General features: G+C 39.1%; 1 protein-coding gene across 4 annotated transcripts in view; it reads right to left on the minus strand.

The window, feature by feature from the left end:
• The window catches only part of IFT80 (intraflagellar transport 80), a 122,359-nt gene that overhangs the window by 8,278 nt on the left and 92,205 nt on the right, over nt 1-21,876 (minus strand). For all 4 annotated transcript variants that reach the window (XR_006102911.1, XM_042457958.1, XM_042457956.1 and 1 more), the window contains 6 exons: nt 15,392-15,456; nt 9,978-10,113; nt 7,614-7,761; nt 6,697-6,868; nt 1,922-2,011; nt 1,636-1,808 (listed from right to left, as the gene is read on the minus strand). Coding sequence is in view for 3 of the 4 variants with exons in the window: in XM_042457958.1 (XP_042313892.1) it covers nt 1,636-1,808; nt 1,922-2,011; nt 6,697-6,868; nt 7,614-7,761; nt 9,978-10,113; nt 15,392-15,456 (784 nt within the window). In the remaining variant the exon portion in view is untranslated. The remainder of the gene's footprint in view (nt 1-1,635; nt 1,809-1,921; nt 2,012-6,696; nt 6,869-7,613; nt 7,762-9,977; nt 10,114-15,391; nt 15,457-21,876) is intronic.

Here is a 21,876-nt window from a genome sequence, read left to right on the forward strand (position 1 = left end):
ATTCAAGTACTAGTTCAGCACCATTTCTCTTATAAGAAGGTTGAACGGGGAGAAACAGAGGGCTGGAAGTTGCAGTTTCCCCCTACAACTCCTTCCCCGTTGTGTAAATAAGATCTCTCTCTCTCTCTCTCTCTGGCTTTGCTTCGCGAACAAAGATTCAGGAAGGACTCATCCCGCGCTTTGTACAAGCGTGTTAGTATATGAGCCAGGAATCCACATACAGTATACAGTGGTACCCCGGGATACGAATGCGCCGCCTTACGAAATTTCCGGGTTACGAAAAAAATCCATTTAAAAAAACTGTTCCGGGTTACGAAGGTTATTTCGGGTTACGAAAAATTTCTTGGTGCTTTTCGGCGCTATTTCGCACGAAATCGCGGCTTTTCCCCATTAGCGCCTATGGCTTTTTCGCCTTACGAAGATTTTCGGGTTACGAAAGCGGCGGCGGAACGAATTAATTTCGTAACCCGGGGTACCCCTGTATACTCATCTATAAATCTAAAAATTCCAGGTCAACTTATTTATGGGTCACTATGGAAATGTAATAGCAGCTTTTTTCAGATTTCCCTATGCAATGCAGAGAAGAGTTTAGCAAGAAAGAGTGAAGCAGAAAGAGTCCTGAGTGACTGATGGATATTATTGTTTGTTTAAGAGTCCTCCTCCTGCCAGCATGTCTGGCTGAAACAAAAACTGAAACGATGAAGAAATGCCTCAATGAGAGTCCCTCTTGCCACGCAAATACACACACACACTGAAGGAGCCTCCAAGTTTTACCCTTGACCTATCCACATGTCATGGCAAAATCCATAATTTTGGCCCCCAAACCTGATCTCAACTTATACATGAAGTCGAGTTACAGTTGAGTATATGCGGTAGATCTAAAGAGGTACTAAAATATAATGACTTTTTTTTAAAAAAAAAATGCATCAGATTCCAAAAATTCAGTAGGGCTTTCTCAGTTTCTCATGCCTAGATGGGGGGAAAAAACCCTGGGGAAAAAATTTCAAATTATATAAATAATTAATACAAACATCTGAGATTCTCTAGCTCTACTCCAAGTGACTTAGGCCTGAAACACACAGGCCACTTGGGGCTTGTGACATTTATATAAGGCATGCCCCCAAAAGAGCTGGAAGCTGCACCAAGCTGGGAAAAGCTGACCTAAAATGGAGTCAATTTAGATCAACTCCCGGCTGGCATGGCTTGGGACTGCATCAGTGGCCTGCTTTCAGAGAGAGTCGTGTGGTTGCTGCAGTCCTAGCGCAACTGGGGCTGGAGCGGCCCCTGGCCACCTCTTCCAGGCCATATGCCTCAGCTCTTAGCTCTAGAAAAAAAGAACCCACAAAATCTGCTTCTCTTAAATACTAATTTAACATTGTGAAGTCGAAGGCTTTCATAGTCAGCATCCATAATTTTGTGTGGGTTTTTCTGGTTATGAGGCCATTTAACATTCAACCTGAAAGAACGTGCTACATCTTAAAAGGAGGGAAGGTTTTAAATATGCATCATGCTACAAATATAATGGGAAATAATTTATTAATTACATTAAGTTAATTAAAGTTAAACAATTAAGATTGATAAATAATGGGGAAAATTTAGAATTACAATGATCACATAACTTATGAGATATACTACCTTTCCCAGTTGTAAAGGTCAATATTGACTTGAATTGCTTGATAAATAAGGCCAGTTTGAAGAAGAAGCGTTTCAGCATCTTGTATATTGCCACTGAAAAGCAGAATATGAGCCAATCTTGATTCTTTGGATGGAAGATCTTTGATGGAACTGATGTACTGAACTTTGTCTAGCTGTTATTTTTAAAAAGAATGTGATATTTGCAATATAATTAGCTTGTTTAAAATTATATTTCTATTTTATAATAAACTAAAACAATTCAAATGATTAAGCCTGATTTACTTACTTCACCAACGGATGCATAGGCTACTTCTGCTGTATTCATATCCTTATTGGCTATAGCCATAGCAGCTAAACATGCCCACAATGTTTGATCCTTAAAATGAAATGAATATATTAAGCTTAAAATAAACTTTTCTCATACAATGCAAACATTTGTCTTCCACCAAATAAATGTAGGTAGAACTCCACCACTACTGACCAAGTCAGAGCACAGCTTAAGTTCCTAAAATGTTACTGTTGCTATCCACACTCTCTTCCCTAATTATTAATTGTAACCCTGACTGAATACATGTGCAGGAATACAAGATATTCATGACTAAGAACTTGGTCAGAAGTAGTACTGTAGTTATTTTTTTCCCCTTTGAACAAAAGACACACACCCTGCCATACTTACACTTGCCTTCAGCTTTGCACCATATTAAAATCTGCTTTTGAAAATTCCCTAGGCTTCTAAGTGCTTAGCCATGGTCCAATTTGCTTCCACGTTATGACCACAATGTGGGCAAATTCAATTATTGATTTCCATAGATCAGTCAATTCCCAGTGAGCTGATCAGGACTTAAAGCATTTGGATGAGGCATGGTGACATTCATTAATTGTTCTTAACCAATTTTGATTGTTGTTAAAAGCATGATCACTATATGAACATTTGCAAGCATATAATCTGGAAGCATGTCTCTATTCAACAGTTTACTGAGCTCTCCAGAGGTAAAATTTAGATTACAGATACTAAGGCGGGTTACAGACCGCCAAATAGTACGTATACAATACGTACTAGGGTTAGGAAGGGGCGGTGCTTCCGCACCCCCCTAACCCTAATACGTATTGAATACGTACAAGATGGCAGCGCCCTGTTCATACGGGCGCTGCCATCTTGACGTATCGGACGCTGAGCGTCTGTACGCATCGCGTCCTTTGTGACGTAGCGAGTGCGCCCCTGGTGCCTTGCTACGTCACAAAGGCGACTCAAAAAGAAGCTCCATTTTGGAGCTTCTTTTTGGGTCCGCACGAGAGCCGCGCCGTGTGGAGGCTCCGGCTCCCCCGCGGACCAACTGGCGGTGGCGGCAGACCGCCGCAAAGCAGCGGTCTGTAACCCGCCTAAGATTTTAACTACCTGTGGATCAAAGAAGTATTACATTCAGGACCTGAGTGATTAATAAAAAACAAACACCTACTAGCCAAGATCATCTTACATAATTGTACAAAGCCCTATATAAATATCAAATTGTATCTACTAGAATTAGCTAATTAAAATGGAGTCTGTTTTTCTGCAAGTTTCCACGTTGCTCTTTAGCTGAAAAGGATAGCATATTTAACTTCATAATATATTAAGAACTCTTTATTTACTTCATTGCCATGTCTACTGTATAGAAAATCTTACTGAGGTCAGGTATACATATATGTATTGCAGCCTGAATGAACTAAAGTTTACCAAACCATTCAATATATAATATTTCTATTTACTTCAGTGGCACTGTTCCAGGTTAAAGTTGGGGGTTATGGCAACTTTGCCTTCAGCAAAATTTCTTGTCACTATCAACCTCATTTCAAAAAACTGTTGTAAGTGTGCTTTAAGTGTGCAGCCATCTTTCTCTATTCTGGCTGCTCACTGTGCAGGAAAGGTGAAGGGGAGAGAGAGAGAGAGAGAGAGAGAGAGAGAGAGAATAAGAAAAAGGGAAAGAAAAAGAGGGTGAGAGAAAGGAGAAAAAGAGAGAAATATAGCAAGCTGGGTCAGTCCACTGGGCTGTAGCTATCCACTATTAGTGACTGCTTCCAAAGGAATGTGGCCTGTGACAGAAAAAAGGTTCCTGACCTCCACTTTAAATCGTGTTAAGGATCAAGTGTGGAACCTACAAAAATCACCTTGCTTGAAGTTGTCCATATTTTTTTAAAAAAATTAATGCAGAAAAATAAAAGGGAAGATGCTTTAAAAAAACAAAACAATTGGATAACCCTGCCATAAAACAAAGAGCAGCCAGCAACTGCTTTCTCATTGCATTCCCATTTGCTCCAAGACTATTTGTCACCACAGAGAGAGCAACTATAAAACCACTAAGTGCTAATGAGGCTGTTATTGAAAAAAGGCAAGATAAGCAATCAACACTGTGTAGTATGTTCATTCTTCCCTTCCATCTTTCAAAGGCCATTGATTCTTAAGTACAGAAAAATGTAAACAATGTAGTGGGGGCTATTACCCCACTTTTAAAAGGTGCTTGGGTAGCTGGGCCAGATGGAAGGGCAGACAGAGTCAGATATAAGGAGGGACACATTCTTACTTAGCTTAAGCCACAACTTGCAAGTCATGGTTTATGAAGTAATAAATTACTTGGAATTCCCTTCAGTTGGTAGGAATGAGATGGGAACAGTGCTACTTTTCTGGAGGAACAAGGAATGGCTGTAATGTGTTCTTCTATTAAGGTAAAGGTTTTCCCCTTTAACAAGGTTGTCAAGTCGTGTCCAACTGTAAGGAGCAATGCTCATCTCTGTTACTAAGCCAAAGACCCAGCATTGTCAAAGACAACTCTGTGACCGTGTGGCCACCATAACTGCACAGAACGCTATTACCTTCCCACCAAAGAGGCATTATTTATCTACTTGCACTTTTACATGCCTTTGAACTACTTGGTTGGCAGAAGCTGGGAATAGTAATGGGAGCTCACTCTGTCACATAGACCTTGAACTGCTAACCTGCCGATCCTGCAATCATCAGAATCAGTGTCTTAACTGCTGGAACAAAAATGGTGGCTTTCCAGTATTGCTATAGCAGATAGAAGGAAGAGGTAGGAAATTACATGGGCTGCTGAGTTTGATGATGTACTTCTACATGCACTGTGCTCTTTGTGGCTGAGTCAGATCTAACTCACACCTGGCCCAGGCAATGCACACACCATTGCTATTATATGAAGTGGAGGGAACAAAACAAACAAACAGCTTCATTTATATACCGCTTCATACTGAACTAACAGTATCTAAGCGGTTTACAACAGTAAGCTAATTGCCCCAACAATCTGGGTACTCATTTTAGCGACCTCAGAAGGATGCAAGCTTGAGCCCTTTCACTGGGATTGAACTCATGACCTTATGGTTTTGAGTGAGTGGCTGCAACATAGGCGTTTAACCACTGTACCACCAGGAAACTGCTGGCCTGGAGGTGGCCCTAGAACGCTCAGCCAAAGCTGCAGTATATGATGTACAGGCGTGATAAGTGGTGAGGGGCTCCTTCTCTAGCAAGACATTCCAGCTAAAACTATGAGTAAAAAGCTGAGAATGGGCAGGGTGACCAAATGTCGTCACTGCAGAATGTATGGACATTCAAGAAAAATGTAGGGCATTAGAAAATAAAAGCTAAAAATACTACTATAAATATAAATTCATTTCATAAAGTTTATTTATAGCTACTGTATATTACTTATTTTATTATGTACTCAGCTGTATTTTTCTGATGAACTTATCTTTGTTAAAACACCTTGTTGGCTTGCAATATGCTTATAGAACGCTGAGCAAGACAAATGCTTAAAATAATAATTTACTAGCAACAAACCCTTGACTGAATTTAAATTTAAATTTTTCCTTTCACTTGTCCATTGTGCTGAAATTGGGGGGGGGGGGCTTTCAGCATTTGCATTGTGTCCTGAAGTAACCCATTGCTTAACACATTTGCTGTCCTTTTCCGCTCCGAGCTCTGGGGGCAATTCTTGTCTGCTGTTGCTTCTAAGAAAAAAGAACTTTAAAAGGTTCCATCCTATCCCCCTATTTGCACAGAGGACAAGCTCCCAAGTAGATAAATTTCTTGAAGGGGAATAGCAAATGTGGCACTACTCAATAGGCTTGTTATTAATGCTAAAAAGACATTTTGGAATTCCTCCTAGGTAGAAGGTTGAAATGTAGGACATGTCCCGGAAAAGGAAGATGTTTGTTCTCCTTGAAAGTGGGACCTAGTGTAGATTGTGCACATGGTGTTGATAAAAATAGGAGAGCCTACTTGCTCAGGCAGCTGCAGACAGCAAGAGACCTGCTAAACTACTAAGAGCCAGATTGGGGTCTGGCAGAGGCAGCACATGTGGCACTGACATGCCCTTGGCCCAGTAGGAGATGAGAACTACTTCTCCAGGCAGACACAGCTGTGTGCAGCTGACTGGATGCGACTAAAGACAAAGCACGGAGCTTGGTATTGGCAATTCCTGTGGCCTATGCCCTGCTTGGTGAGGGGGTGGCTTTCCCACACAGTCAGAGCAGTCAAAAATATGAGTAAAGGAAAAGCTATAAAGCAAAAGTTTTAAAGCCAGATGAGAGGAGAAAGAGACTGCTGCATTTTTCTTGTGCAACAGTAAACATTAATGTCAATGAGCACTACCTCTATACATGACATAACAGCAATGATAACAAGCCCCTTACCCTTGCAAAACAATGAGCAGCTTAAGTTGGTTTGTTTTTTAAGCAACAGCCTAAACTCAGGCTCAGGGAAATGGCCAACTAAATCAATGACATTAAACAATATTCTGCACTCTTTACTTATACATGGCAGAATTATGACTATCACAGAGAACAATATGGAACTCTTGCGCTTTTCTAAGTTGAGGCCTTTTTCAGTACATCACAAGCCAGAAGGCAGGAAAGTTTAAATATCATTTTGTGATGTGGCAGAAACCATTTATAGGTAAGGGGCACAGAAAGGGCACAAAACCTGTGCAATTTTTTCAGAACTGAAGTAACAGCCCACAACTGCTGTCCCTATTACATTTATAAAAGGCTTTTCGGTGGGGAAAAATATCTATTTACCTTAACAAAACGACACAGTCTTATGGCATCTTCCCATTTTGAATTGTTCACATATTCATGGAGTATAGCTGGATAAGGTGAAATATTGATGTGAACAAGTGAGCCATCAGCTCTCCTGACTGTTACTTGACTTCCAACAAAACTCACAATTTGGGGATTCTTACTAAATTCACTATTGAGAAAAAATTATTAGAGATGATGATTTAGAATTAGTATGGCATAATTATAATTGTGCTGAAACAAAAGATCAAATAATCCTATCTACAGAGTATGTTTTCCAAAGCATTATTTGCACTTCCTCTTTTAGTACTCACTTACCATTAATATGGCTACATCCCTCATCTATATGCCCCATTTTCCCTCCATGTGTTTGTGGCAGCCAATGGGTACAACGTCCAGCCAATCAGTAGCCTCTCCAAAAAACTGACCTTAATGACTGGTGTATTCACTGTCATCAGTTGAAATTAAATAACAATACAAAACACATAGAAGCAGACATATGTTTTCTCCTATATTCCTAAATATTCACATGTATCCCACACTGTGGAAACTCAATGGCTAACTGGTGCATGCCCCTGAACTGTGGAACAGCCTGCTGGAAGAGATCTGCCTTATTACTACCTTGGACGCCTTCAAGAAGGCAGTCAAGACGGAGCTCTTCCAGCGGGCTTACCCCTCAGTACCTGATTAAGATGCTACCCTTATCTGCGATGATGATTCTCTGTAAATAACCACTTATGTATTTATTGAATTGATTGCTGGATTTTATGACTGTATTGTATGTTTTTATCAGGTTGTAATCCTGCCTCGATCCGTAGGGAGAGGCGGGGCAATATAAGTAAATTATTATTTATTATTATTTATTTGTTGGTACAAGGCAGCTATTAATTAAATGATAAACCTAAAGTGTAAAATACCTTGCATCCTTTTCATATAAGGTTTTCGGCAAGAGCTCCTTGTCAACATATACTACACTGGGATAGTACCAGACTGTAAAACGAGTGTCTTGAAGTCCACAAAGTATGTTACACATGTCATTCCATGCCAAAGTATGTACCATTGTTCCTTAGCAAAGAGTAAGAAAGATAAAATATCAGCTCAAGCACATTGCACCACAGTGTAAATATCAGTATCTTAAACTGTCATCTGCCATTGAATATGATTTTAAGTACTGCAGTTACATATTCCATTTAAAACGCTGTTTATGTTTTACTTCCCATAAATTAAAATGTGTGCCTGAACAATTAAAACAGATTTAAAAAATACAATCCTGCCATGTTTTACATTTTATTAAAAAAATATCCTGCTCTTTGTCATGATATTTCAAGGTGTTACACAAGTAATATAAATTTAAAACTTGAAACAATTTAAATTTAAAGAGATAAAATATTTTAAACAAACTAAAAACATATTAAACAACTTAATCAAATTAAAATAGCTGTAAAAGTTAAAACAGTTTATAACCAATTTAAAATCACATAATGTGAAATACTGATTTGAATAATGAGCCATCAGCTTCCCTGATTGTAACTTGACTTAACAACAAAACTCAGAGTCTGGGGGATTTTACTAAACTCACTGACAGAAGGAAAAAAAACTGCCTTTATATAATTTAGATCCAAAGCTTTAGTAAAAATTCATGTTTTCAGTTGGTGCCAAAATGAAGCAATGTTTAGAGCCAAGTGAGTCCCCAAAAGACAGGCACTCCACAAATGGCATACCACAGCATAACAAGCTCTCTCCCATGTAATCCCACAGTGGAAGAGAGTACTTCAAAAGGCCTGTCAGAAATATATTGGCAAATTAACTCCCCCAAGTATTAGGCACCCCAGCGTTGAAGGACACTAAGTATCATACCAGTACCATGCACTCAGACTGGAAGCGTATACATAGCCCATACAATTCCTTTAAGATCACTCTTAGAATTATAGAATCATAGAGTTGGAAGTGACCACAGGGACGATGTAGTTGAACCCCCTGCCATGCAAGAAGACACCATCAAAGCACCTCCGACAGATGGCCATCCAGTCTCTGTTTAAAGACCTCCAAAGAAGGAGACCCACACACACACTCTGAGGGAGTGTGTTTCACTGTCGAACAGCTCTTATTGTCAGGAAGGTCTTCCTAATGTTGAGGTGGAATCTCTTTTCCTCTAGTTTGAATCTTAAGTAGTTTCTATACAGTATTCTAGTCAAGAGATTTTGCTTTTGTGTTCTGCATTAACTATAGCTTTTTGAATACTTTTTCTTCTATAATATGGCCATCAAGGTACCTGTTTTAAGACCATAACCTTAGTTTTGTTATAATTCACTTATAAAATATTCTCTTTTACAATATTCAGAAATCTCCTCAATCTTACTTCAGTCAGTGCTAAGATTCTTACTTCATCTGCATATAAGAGGACAAAGATTTTCTTTTTAATTATCTTTGTAGCATGAAAGGTAACAAGAAAGCAACAATATCAGTGATGTATAAATTGAACAAAATAGGGGCCAGATTACATCCTTGCTGACCCCTTTCACAGAGGGGACCACATTCTATCTTCAGCCACGTTATTGTGGAGGCTCTAATCTATAGATATTGAAATCATTTCCCCCAAAATCCTGTATGGGAGATTGACTTCAAAATAGCATTTGACTTAACAAAAATTGTATATACGTGCCTGGAGGTCATGGATATGATCACTGACTGGAGTCTGGGCTGTTGCAGTACTTGGAGAGGGAAAGAGGGCTGAAAGGAGACCAAACATTGTCTCCTCTCTATTTCATTGTTGCTTAGCCAATGCTACTGTTTCACTTTTTCCTTGTCCCCCATCCCACAAATCTGCCATTCAGCCTCCAGCCTCTTCTCTTCCTTTTTTTCCTCTGTCCTGTGTGGGCTTTCCTGGGGCTACAGCTCATGAAATGGTCGCACATCAACGATAAAAAATAGTGACACTGGACAAGCTTGCCAAAGTAATCGTCCATAAACCTGTCCTGCCTTCTAACTACCCTCCCCATTCCACTAATTCAGAGTGCTAGGGCACATATTTAAAAACTAGTTTTTTCCCAAGAAAATGCAAACTAAAAAAAAGGTTGGTTGTTTTTTTTAATCACTTTAAAGCCCTCGAGCTTTAAAGAAATGCTTTCACTTAAAATCTGGAAAAATATCCTGTTTTCAAAGAGGATCGGGAGCAAGGTAATTACAAATTATTTTACAGCTGTGCATTCAGCCTCTGTTGACAGTTTAAAAAGAGAGAGAGGAAGAAGGATATAAATCTGCTGCAAGAGAGCAATTCTTACCTATTTTTATAACTTTTTGTTCTTTCCCAAATCTCTTCACAGAAGTTATATAGAGATCTCTGTTTTTGTCAATAAATGCAATTTTTCTTTCATTTGTAAGACCCTTCTGGTCTAAGGCAATTTCCATGATTTCGGTCTGGAACAACATTTAATTATTTGAGATATGAAATTCTTCAATTAAAAAAAAGAAATACATGGGAGAGCCATGATAGGCAATAAGTATGCTGTACATCGATTATTATCATATCATGTATGTATAACTAGTTAAAACTTTAAATTTGATACACAGGGATTTTATCCAAGACATGGATTTGAACCTGGATGTCCACGCTCAATATACGTTATTTCTTATCCACCATATCACAGCAGCTCAAAATTCAATTAGTACATCAGGCAAAAATCTCAACTACACCATAATCTCTAACCAGTTCTTGCGGCAAGTTGGTAGAATTATGTTCCAATCAGCAATTTTAAGTCCATAATAATTCAATATTAGACATTAATAGTTTAAATAAACAGAAGAGCAGTTGAAGTTATTTTATGAGAGCTAGTCAAAGTAATTACAACTCTATGGAGTCTAGCTTTAAGGTGAGGTACACTAAGTGTGGCTCCTGTAGCCTCCACAAACTACCCCAAAGCCTCTAAACTAAAAATAATAATTGGGGAAAATTCAGGCTCATATACAGGTGCTGTTTTGCCTGAAAACCACCCCAAGTGTGCCCAAGCAACATCAGTTTGCTTTCCTAGATCCCCTAAAGCCCCTCAAACCTCAGCTGGACATGATGTCTCATAACTTTAGGCACGCCGAATCATGCTGGTGCAGCCCACTGGGCAAGGAACAAGGTGGAAAGATGCCCCCTGCCCCCTTTGCAGTTGCCTATACCTGCTTTAAAGGCATCATAATGCATTCATAAGTACTGAACCTTTTATACATAATTGGAAAGTGTTTTTAATGTGATTTTAAAACTGGAAAGTGATTTAAGCATTTTAATATTTTTTGATTCCTCTCTATAAATGCCCTACCAGCTAGTCACTACCCTATTCTCTGGTAGGGTTCATTTCCCCTCCAGAAGGATTAGAAAGAATTGGTTATAAATGGATAGAAGACATTTTCAGGAAGTAATCAGTAGTTGAGAAAAAATAAACCACCAACTCATGTCCACCAGCTCTCCCTTGAAAGCATTCCCCTTCCATATCAACCTTATGAAGCAAACATATGGGTGCAGTTATGTGTGCTGAGTCAAACCCACCACTTTTTCAATGGTATCTGAGGAAAAAGGGTATAATTTAGTCTCATAGGCAGGTCTTTAGTTGATGTTAAAAGAGTTTTATCCTCTCATAGAAAGAGATTATGTTGCTATTATGACAAAAGAAGAAGAAAAACAATACACAATAAACAAGAGGCAGTAGCAAGGGAGAAGCAAAATGTAGGCAAGATATGGATTATTTAAGCAACTCAGTCATGTATGATAAGTTTCAGCTATTTTTTGAAAGAAGGAAAGAGAAAAATAATGAACAAGGAACTCCAAAACATGCCTAGACATTTATTTGGAGATGCAAATTTCTAAAAATATCTTCAACTTGACAAAGGAGTCACCACTGATCCTTTTCTAATTGTAAATCAAGCATCAGAACTGTAGATGCAGAACACTTTGTCAATATAGGCATATAAGCTAAGGTTATAGGATGACCTCTATTTTTTAAAGTAGGAATAGGACTTCAAATAACATAATACTAATTTAAATGCATTAATCACTTTATCTCTTTCATCTTTCTTTCTGTTCATTTTTAAAGTGAAGCTAAGAACTTGAAATAACTTAAATGTCTGCCCAAACTAATAACAAATTTATGTTTTAAATTAGAAACTTTTGCTTTGTTGAATCTAGACTTCAATTCTACACTTTCTTAATAGGGAGTAATCTCAAGTATATTCAATGGGAGTTTCTTTTGAGTGGACACAGGCACAATGTTGTTAACTTTTAAATTTCCATTACTTAAGTAATGGAACAGTACTACAGCAGCTACATCTGTATTTTTACATATTACACTTATTTATTTTTATTTTCTAATTCTTTTCCTTCTTCATCTAAGATTGCATCTTTATCCTGTATGCTCTTACAATTGAAAAAAACTGCTGTATGTTTCATTAACATTTTGTTACTAATACTTGTTTCAGGTTATTAAGGATACAACCCTTTGCACCGTTAACCACAACGTAAGCCAATGGACTTCTGAATAAACATGTTTTATTATTGTTGTTATATGCCAGTGATGGCGAACCTATGGCACGCGTGCCAGAGGTGGCACTCAGAGCCCTCTAGAAAGCCAGAGGGACATGGCACTTTGCAATAAATAAGTGGGTTTTGGGTTGCAGTTTGGGCACTCGGCCCCTAAAAGGTTCACCATCACTGTTATATGCCCTTAAGCTTACTCCAATTTATGGTGACCTAGGGTTTACTTGGCAAGATTCATACAGAGGAGGTTTGACAATGTCACCCAGTGGGTTTCTATGGATGAACATGGATTTGAACCCTGGTTTCCTGGCGTCCTATACCAACACTCATACAACTATGCCATGCTGATTCCATAAACATATTAGGATTCTACTAGAAATTGAACATTAAAACTTTCCCTTGTTTCTTTAATAGAGAAAGAAGTAACAAAATAACAATATAACAAAACCAAAGCTCATAATCACAGCATACATCTACTGTGGAGAAGGTTATGCTTATGAGAATCTTTAAAATCTGTTGTCCCAAAATGTCAGGTAGTATACAAGAAGGCCATGCAGAAATAAATTCCCATTAAAGAACATAACAAAGGAACTATATCTTTATAAATCTGCAATTGTTTCCATAGCTTCTCAATATTTTCATTATATGCCATGGAAAAGATATTCTGAAAGGGCAGGCTTTCATGTCTTACCTAGTCACCCTCTATTTATAGGCCCTTTCCGAAGTGACACAATTTCCAGTCTGGCTGCAGTTTTTAAAAGTATATACTTAATTAAAATTTTGATATGTAGATTTATGATTCTTCATATAGAGGAATAACTTTGCTAGTATCTATCACTTACAGTCTGGTTTGTCATTGCTTAGGAGCAGCACTGTCATCTGAACAGTTAATTCACATATATAGGAAGGTATCAGCCTTACAAATTAGCATGCCAATGGAATTATTTAGTTGATGTAATGGGTTTTTTTGAGAAGATAATAATAATAATAATAATAATAATAATAATAATAATAATAATAATATTTATTTATTTGTATACCGCCCTATGGGAAACCAATCTGGGTGGTTGACAACAGTAAAATATAAAATATAACAATTAAAAACACTTTATCCCTCCCCCCGTTAAGACAGTATTAAACAGTATGACATATTAAAAACACAACATCAAAGCATAAAAACAACAATTAAAAACTAAAAACACTGATATCCCTCTGTTGATCCTCAACCATCACTAAGATGGGGCCACGGGAGGAATGAGGGAATCAGGGAACCTGGGCCGGGATGGTTAATCTGGAAAGGCCTGCCGGAAGAGATCCGTCTTGACCGCTTTTTTAAAGCTGTCTAATGATGTTATCTGACGGATCTCATTCGGCAGGTCGTTCCAGAGTTTGGGGGCGACAGCAGAGAACGCCCTCTGGGAGGTCGCCGCAAGCCTAGTTTTTAAAGGTTGCAGTAAGTTCCTCCCAGAGGACCGGAGAGCGCGGGGAGGATTGTATGGGAGGAGGCGGTCCCTGAGATAGCTTGGACCCAAGCCATTTAGGGCTTTAAAGGTGATAACCAACACCTTGTACTGGGCCCGGAAGCTGATAGGCAGCCAGTGGAGGGACCTCAAAACCGGAGTAATGTGGTCCCTCCTAGATGTTCCTGAGACAAGCCTGGCTGCCATGTTTTGAATCAGCTGTAATTTCCGAGTCAAGCACAGGGGTAGCCCCATGTAGAGTGCATTACAGAAGTCAAGGCGTGAGGTTACCAGCGCGTGCACAATCGTCTCGAGATTCCTTAATTCCAGAAAAGGGCGCAGCTGGCGTATCAGCCGAAGCTGATAACAGGCACTCCTGACCGTCGCATTTACCTGATTTGTCATCAGGAGCGACGAGTCAAGGAGCACCCCCAGACTGCGAACACAGTCACTGGAGGAGAGTGTGACCCCATCCAGGACTGGAGGTTGCAACCCAATTCTTGGTTTCGGGGCTGCTACCATGAGCACCTCCGTCTTGTCTGGATTCAGTTTCAATCTGTTTTTCCTCATCCAGCCCATTACCGCCTGAAGACATTCATTGAGAGAAGAGATGCCATCGGAATTCGAGGCCGACGAACGAGATACGGAGAAATAGATTTGGGTGTCATCAGCGTACTGATAACACCCAGCACCATGACTCCATATTATCTCACCCAGCGGCTTCATATAGATGTTAAATAACATCGGGGACAAAATAGCCCCCTGAGGAACCCCACAAGTGAGGTACCTCTTACTGGAGCTACAGTCCCCGAGTAGCACCCTCTGAGACCTGCCCGAGAGGAAGGACCGGAACCACTGCAAAGCAGTGCCCCCGATAACTAACCCCCTCAGGCGGTCTAAGAGGATGCCGTGATCTATAGTATCGAAAGCCGCTGAGAGGTCTAAGAGCACCAACAGGGTCACACTCCCTCTGTCAATGCTCAGACGCAGATCGTCGGTCAAGGCAACCATGGCAGTCTCAACCCCAAAGCCTGTCCTAAAGCCGGTTTGAAATGGGTCTAGATAATCGGTTTCATCCAAGACAGCTTGGAGCTGAAGGACAACCGCCCTCTCGATCACCTTGCTCAAAAATAAGATGCTATCTTTGAAGTATTTTGAGATACACCTCTTCATAAAGGGCAGTGATAGTTTTAATCAGTAAAGTTATCCACAGTTAAAAGCTTGTGCGGCATAGCAGTATGAGCATTGGACTATGACTCTAGATAGCAGACTGCAAATCCCTGCTTTGCCATGGAAACCCACTAGGTGATCCTGGGGATGTCGCACACTCTCAGCCTCAGAAAACCCCATGAAAGGTTCATCTTAGGGCCACAGTAGGTTGGAAGCTACTTGAAGGCACACAACAACAGATCCACAGTTCATTTCACTGAATATCATACAAGTTCACCTCCCACACTATTTTTAGTGCAGCAAAGATTCCAAATCACTTCTTGAGTAACCATAGCTATCTGTATGATACAAGCCATTTGCTTCTGTTCTGAAGTTTCACACATAGGTGTTCAAATGTAATAAATGGCTGTAGTCACTTTCTGAGCACATAAAATGTTTACAAAAGCGACAACTGATTAGATTTATGTCAACATGTTGGGCTATGTGGAAATGGAAAAAGTGAACATAACTTACAAACTACAGAAATATTACATTACATTATGTGTATTACCTTATGACTAAGTGGTTTTCCATCTCCTAGTGGTTTGCCAGATAAGGGGTCAAAGAGGTAAATTACTTTAAAGAGAGAAAAAGAGAGAGATCAAAGACAACAAATTAGTAAAAAAATGTATATTATAGGTTTCCACATACATCTTTGTTTCCCCTCAACAGCCCCCTAAAAACCTCATTTATCCTCCCCCAATTTTAGGTTAAAAACAACAAAAATGTTCAAAAGGTCAATTGCTGCTCCTGGAGACTAAAAACACTTCTCAAAACCCAAAGGTTACAACCAGCAATTTCTTTCCATTAGGAGATGGAAATGGTTTGTGCCATCTTCTGTAGTTGCACAAGGGCAGAAATTGGCTTTGTCACAGTTGCCCAGCCCCGATGTAATGAATATATAAAGAGGATTAAAACAAAACAAAACAAAACCTTGGGTGGTTTTCACTGTTTCTTTGTTGTACAGCACACCACATTTAATGAAGCCTCTAAGAATGAAGCTTCTTTATACAAAGGCTTTTGGGCACACATGGCTAGAAGCAGGCTCCTTCCCACTCTTCCTATTTGCTAGAATTAAAAAACCTCTCATACAGCCAAGTTGAAGCTCTAATGTTGAATCAGCTCCTTGTCTATAGCAATGGACTGGATCAGACAAGAGAATAATCTTTAGGTTGCTAGTTACTGGAATTAACATATATGTTCACAGCACTCAGCAAATTAACTCTGCCCAAAAAGAGATCCACAAGACAGAAAGTTGCTGTAGGGAATTTCCAAAGCCCCTCCTAAATCACCAGACTATAAATTAACCCTTTGTGCTCAGGTTTTCAGTGACTCATCCTAAGTGTTTCAACAGATACCTAAGAGAACTGTTCTCATACAGATTGCTATAGAGAGCAATTTTATCCTATTTGATAAACTTTTAAAAGGCTAAGGAAACATTTTTTTCATTTTGGAAAACATCTGCAAGTGATCTATAGAAGGAACTGATAGATTCATTTCACATACCTGCATTGTATTATATTATAAGAAAAGCAGGCTTGGACACAGAAGCAGGAGGAGTGATAATAGGAGGGAACATCAACAATCTAAGGTATGTAGATGACACCATACTATTAGCAGAAAATGTTGAAGACCGCCCTAGAGCAACTACTGAGAAAGGGCAAAGAAGAAAATGCAAAGGCAGGCTTAATGTTGAACATAAAGAAAACAAAAATAATGACCACTGAGGATGTTCACAAGTTCAATCTCTAGACAATGAGGACATAGAAATAGTAAAGGAGTTCCTATACCATGGATGAAATATTGATCAGAATGGGGGACTGCAGTCAAGAAATCAGAAGACTAAGAATGGGGAGGACAGCTACAAAAGAACTAGACAAGCTCCTGAAGAGCAAAGATATACAACTAAGCACAAAATTTAGAATCAAACAAGCAATTGTATTTCCCCTTACCATGTATGGATGCAAGAGCTGGACAGTTAAGAAAACAGACAAAAAGAGAATAAATTCATTTAAGAGGAGGTTGCTGGGGATACTGTGGACAGCAAAAAGAACAAATAAATGGGTCCTAGAACAGATCAAGTCTGAAATCTCCCTGGAAGCCAAGATGACAAAACTGAGGCTGTCATACTTTGGCCACGTCGTGAGAAGACATGATTCATTAGAAAAGACAATAATGTTAGGACAGGTGGAGAGAACTAGAAAGAGAAGAAGATCGCATGCTAGATGGAAGGACTCAATTAAAGATAAAAAGTTTCCTGAAAATTTTTGAATTCTTCTTTTTTGTGATGTAGAAACTTATCTCTAATTCTTTCCATGCTGTTTCTGTCTCTGGTACCACTTCTTTTTGTTAAAGAAGTAAGGTCCAAGAAAATGTCTACTTCATTAACTGGGGCATAGCTGTAGTTCTCCAATTCTTTTTAGATATAATTTATAATCTCTATTTTAACTTTAAATGTAATTTTTTCCCCATTTGTTATCCTTCCTACTACCCCCCAAGAAAGTACTCCTTTAGAGCAGTGATCTGAATGGTTTTACATATCAAAACCTAATACTGCACCATGTTGAAAATGAGTTCCGTTAAGATTACCAGGTGAAATAAGGGACAAGGCTCCTGCCTTTAATTAAAACTTTTTTTTAATGTGTATCCCGCTTTTCTGTGACAAGACAATCAAAGCGGCTCACAACACATTAAAATCCACATTTACAAAATTCCCCCCTTAAAACAGGATTAAACATATTACAATTAAAATATCTATTAAAAATGCAATAAAAATATGAGGACAGAGCGGTGGGCTAATACATGATGTGGGGGGCAGTCATTCTGTGACCGGGCACTTTTATTCAGGAAAGGCCTGCTAAGTAGCATGTAGAAGAGGGAATTTCAGAAGATGTTGCTTATTGCCTGCTGAATCTTCCTCTTCTACACAGTTATTAAAGGGACACAAGTTCAGTCCCTTATTTCACCTGGCAACTTTAATCCCTATGGGCTGGATCCAGATTTCATCATACTTAAAGCCAATCCATTGGAATTAGTGGGATTTAATTTTGCCTTGACTAAAGTAAGTCCAACTGATTTCAACAGATATAAAATCTATCTGAATAATTAGTGTGATCCTATCTATGTCCATTGAGAAGTAAGAGTTGTTCATTTCATTCTCAGGTCTTTATAGTACTAAAAATATTAAAACACATTTTTCTTATAAATGAGTCTTTGCTATAACTGAATGGGAGAATCCACTGGAGACTGCTTTTCAAATCCTTCAAGTTTCCAAAGCAGCTTGCAATTGATAAAGGAAGGTGCTGCTACTGAAGAAGCAAAAGGTAAAAGCAGGAGTGTACAGTGGTGCACCACAGTGTACAATAGTGCTGTATAACTCCTGTGTCTATTCACACCACAAATTTTAACAGATATATTGGCCTAACTGTGATAGGGAATGTCCACTGACAAAACTGCTTTTGTCTGCAGAATTGGGAAGGGCTAGTCTGCTTTCCCCATTGCAACCTCCATTTCACTCCAACGCCTGCCCTTAAACCCTCCCAACAGTGTTTAGGTGGCACAGAGGGCTACAGGTAGGAGGAGAAGAAAGTACTATTGTACTACATTATTTTTTTCAAAGTTATATTTTATACATGTGTTAACTCCTTGTAACCCATGTAACCCATGCCAAGGATTCAATATTTGTGCACCTGAGAAATAAAGGTGTGGGGATAAAAATATTGTAACGTGTACAATCCTAAGTAAATGTCAAATCAATTAGCAAGTGTATATAAAGTAGAAATTACTTTCAAACACTTTAGAGTTTGATATCACATGCCAAATCCAGCTGATAATATGTCATCTCTATTCCATGTGGCATGCACGTTTCAGTTTAAAAGACGCTTCAGTTTGCATTTCAGCATAGTGTCATGAGTTTCTTTTAGGAGGATACAGGATATTGGTTTGCGGTCACTGGTTATATTGGCAGGAAAAACGATGTTATGAGAACAGGTGCTGTTCTGATGTTGTTGGTTGCATATGAAAAGGAAAAAGAAGGGTTACGTCCAGTGCTAGTTTGAGCCAGCTGTGTAAACACAGAAAAATAACTTGTGACTTGAGACAGTGCCGTACACTCTTTTTGATGTAAGGTTTCTCTTGTCATAGTCATTGGTTGTGCTTTTACCAAAACCAAAACTTTTACTCACTATGACAGGGGGTTTTGAAAAATAAAACTATGAATGTACATTAGAAACCCAAATGTAATCCCAAGGGTAGAAAAAGTAAGAGCAGAAGTTAGTTGGAAAAGTGACTCATCTTGCCATCTTCATATTGAGTAATTACTGCAGATAAAGAAGGAGAATGGATTGGTTAAACAAAGGACGTGACCTATACAGTCCCAGGCAGACTGCAGAGTATAAAAATATTGGTCCATAATTTTTTAAAGTAAATAATAATGATTATTAAAGAAAATGAATTGTCCTTCAATCCAAGAATTCAAAGATACAACTGTGTTAGTCTGTAGAATCAGTATGTAGAGAGATCTTGTAGCATCTTTGAGACTAACTGAAAGAAAGCAGCCGGCAGCATGAACATAGACTACAGTGTATTTCCTCAGATGAATTTTTCAAATCCAATCCAAGTTAATTTTCAATCCAAGCTATATTTTTTTAGAAACTGCTTAGTATCAATTGCTGGTTATTTTATTAAAAAGCAGTAGGTGAAAATATGCCCTAAGGTACTCAGGTTTTTTTTTAGGTGAACATGTTTAAAAGGAATTTAAAAAAAAAGATTCCTCACTTCACCTTCATAGCCCAGAAGAAGGGAAGGTCAACAATTCAGGAACTGTTTTATGGGTAGATAGCTAAACAAGCTTTTGTAACAGAATTTTGCATACTTTGCTTTCCTAACTTTGGGGGCAAGAAATCTTCTTTAGACTAGAACTTGCGAGGAAAACCAGACTTTACTGAAATAATTTCTTAACTTCTGGGCTTTTGATAGAATTTCATTCTCTGTGAAAACAAACAGCAGAATTAATTCCACTAACACTGATGCTGTCTGCACTACACATATTGAAACTGCTACTGCATGACTATCCTTCTGACCTTTCTGTCCCTCCTGGAGAACTCAATACATCTCCATGGCAAGCATTTACTTGAAACTAGTTCACACACTCTAGAGCAGTGGTCTCCAAACTGTGCCCTTTAAGAGATTTTGGACTTCAACTCCCAGAAGCCTCAACATGTAGGCTGATAGTCTGGGCTCCTGGGAGCTGAAGTCCAAAATCCCTTAAAGAGCACAGTTTGGGGACCAGTGCTCTAGAGTATATGCTTAAAAAACCCTGCTTAGATGGACACTGAAATTAATATTTTTATTTTTGGATTATTGATTTCCTATGTTAAGGGAAAAAAAGGAAAAGGTACACATACAAAAGAAAACAATTATAGTTACAAATCAATAAATACCAATGAGTTAATTACATCCAATCTAATTAAAGAAGAAGTATAATTGGAACAATGGGGTTTTCTCATTCCCTTAGTCACACTTCAGGGAGGCCCAAAGTTCTCTGGCAAAGGACAGAGAAGGGTTAACTAGGAAGACCTCTCTAGTGAAAACCTGCTGCCAGCAGCCATTTCTTAAAGAATGTGGCTCCATTATTTAACACTACCCAGTGTGCCAAGAATGCTGATTAGATTAACGAAATATTGAATATCCCCAGGTTTTTTCTCCCAATATGACATCTGGCAGTTTGGCAAACAATGTATTATAGATAAGGCAAGGCCACCTTGAGATGTCACCTCTGGAGCAAGGTTGATTAGCTCCACACTCTTCTCTTTTCGTTAACCACAGTCCTCTTTCTGACCAGGTGAATCAGGCCAAATACCCTGTGATTTGCCCCTTGTTTGATTAAGATATTACTGCCTTTTGTTAAACAAACTAGCAGGCAATATCTCTCAAGAAGTCCATGTTGTTGTTGTTGTTAGCTGCTTTCCAGTCTATCTCGGCTCATGGTGACCCTGTGAATGAGACATCTCAAAGCCCTCTTCTACCTCCCTGCTCAGGTCCTGTAGGCTCAGGCCTGACTGAGTCTATCCATCTGGCATGTGGTCTTCCTCTCTTTCTACTTCCCTCCTCCTTTCCCAGCATCATTGCTTTTTCTAATGAGTTTGTGCCTTCTCATTATGTGGCTGAAATATGACAGCCTCAATTTAGTCATCTTGGCTTCCAGGGAGAGTTCTGGCTTGATCTGTTCTAGGACCCATTTGTTTCTCTTTTTAGTGCCCATGGCATCTTCAGCACTCTTCTCCAGCACCACATCTCTAAGGAATTAATTTTCTTCCTATCTGCTTTCTCCACTGTCCGGCTCTCACAACCGTATATTGTAATAGGGAATGCAATGGCTTGAACGATTCTAACTTTAGTGTTCAGCTGTATATCTTTGCACTTTAGGATTTTCTCTAGTTCGTTCATAGCTGCCCTTCCCATTTCTAATCTTCTTCTGATTTCCTGACTGCAGTCTCCATTCTGATCAATGTTTGATGCAAGGTATGGGAAATCTTTCCTTGTTATCTAGGTTGAATTTGCGCAAATCCTCTGTGGTCGTTATTTTTGTTTTCTTTAAATTTAACATTAGCCCTGCCTTTGCACTTTATTCTTTGACTTTCTTTAGTGATTGTTCCAAGTCTGTGATGTTTTTGCTAGTAGTAAGGTGTTGCCTGCATATCGGAGTTGTTGATATTTTTTCCTTCTTGTGCGTCCAAGCATGCTCTTTGTATGATATTCATATGATCAGGAAGTCCATATGGATAACTTTTTATTTGAAAGGTTCCTTCTATTTTAGAGGAACTTCCTGACCTCAGGCTTCTTTCACCACTTGAGAGCTTTTAAAAAGACCCTAAATTTGACCCGGCGGCGCGGAGGGAGAGCTTGAGGGGCCGGTCTTTCTGCCCTGGGACCATCCTTCCCCCCTGCGGAGTGGCGAGAGCGCATCGGGCAAGGCTACAAAGCCAAGCCCCAGAC

This window comes from Sceloporus undulatus, chromosome 3 (assembly GCF_019175285.1).
Source record: "Sceloporus undulatus isolate JIND9_A2432 ecotype Alabama chromosome 3, SceUnd_v1.1, whole genome shotgun sequence".
Classification (NCBI taxonomy): Eukaryota; Metazoa; Chordata; class Lepidosauria; order Squamata; family Phrynosomatidae; genus Sceloporus; species Sceloporus undulatus.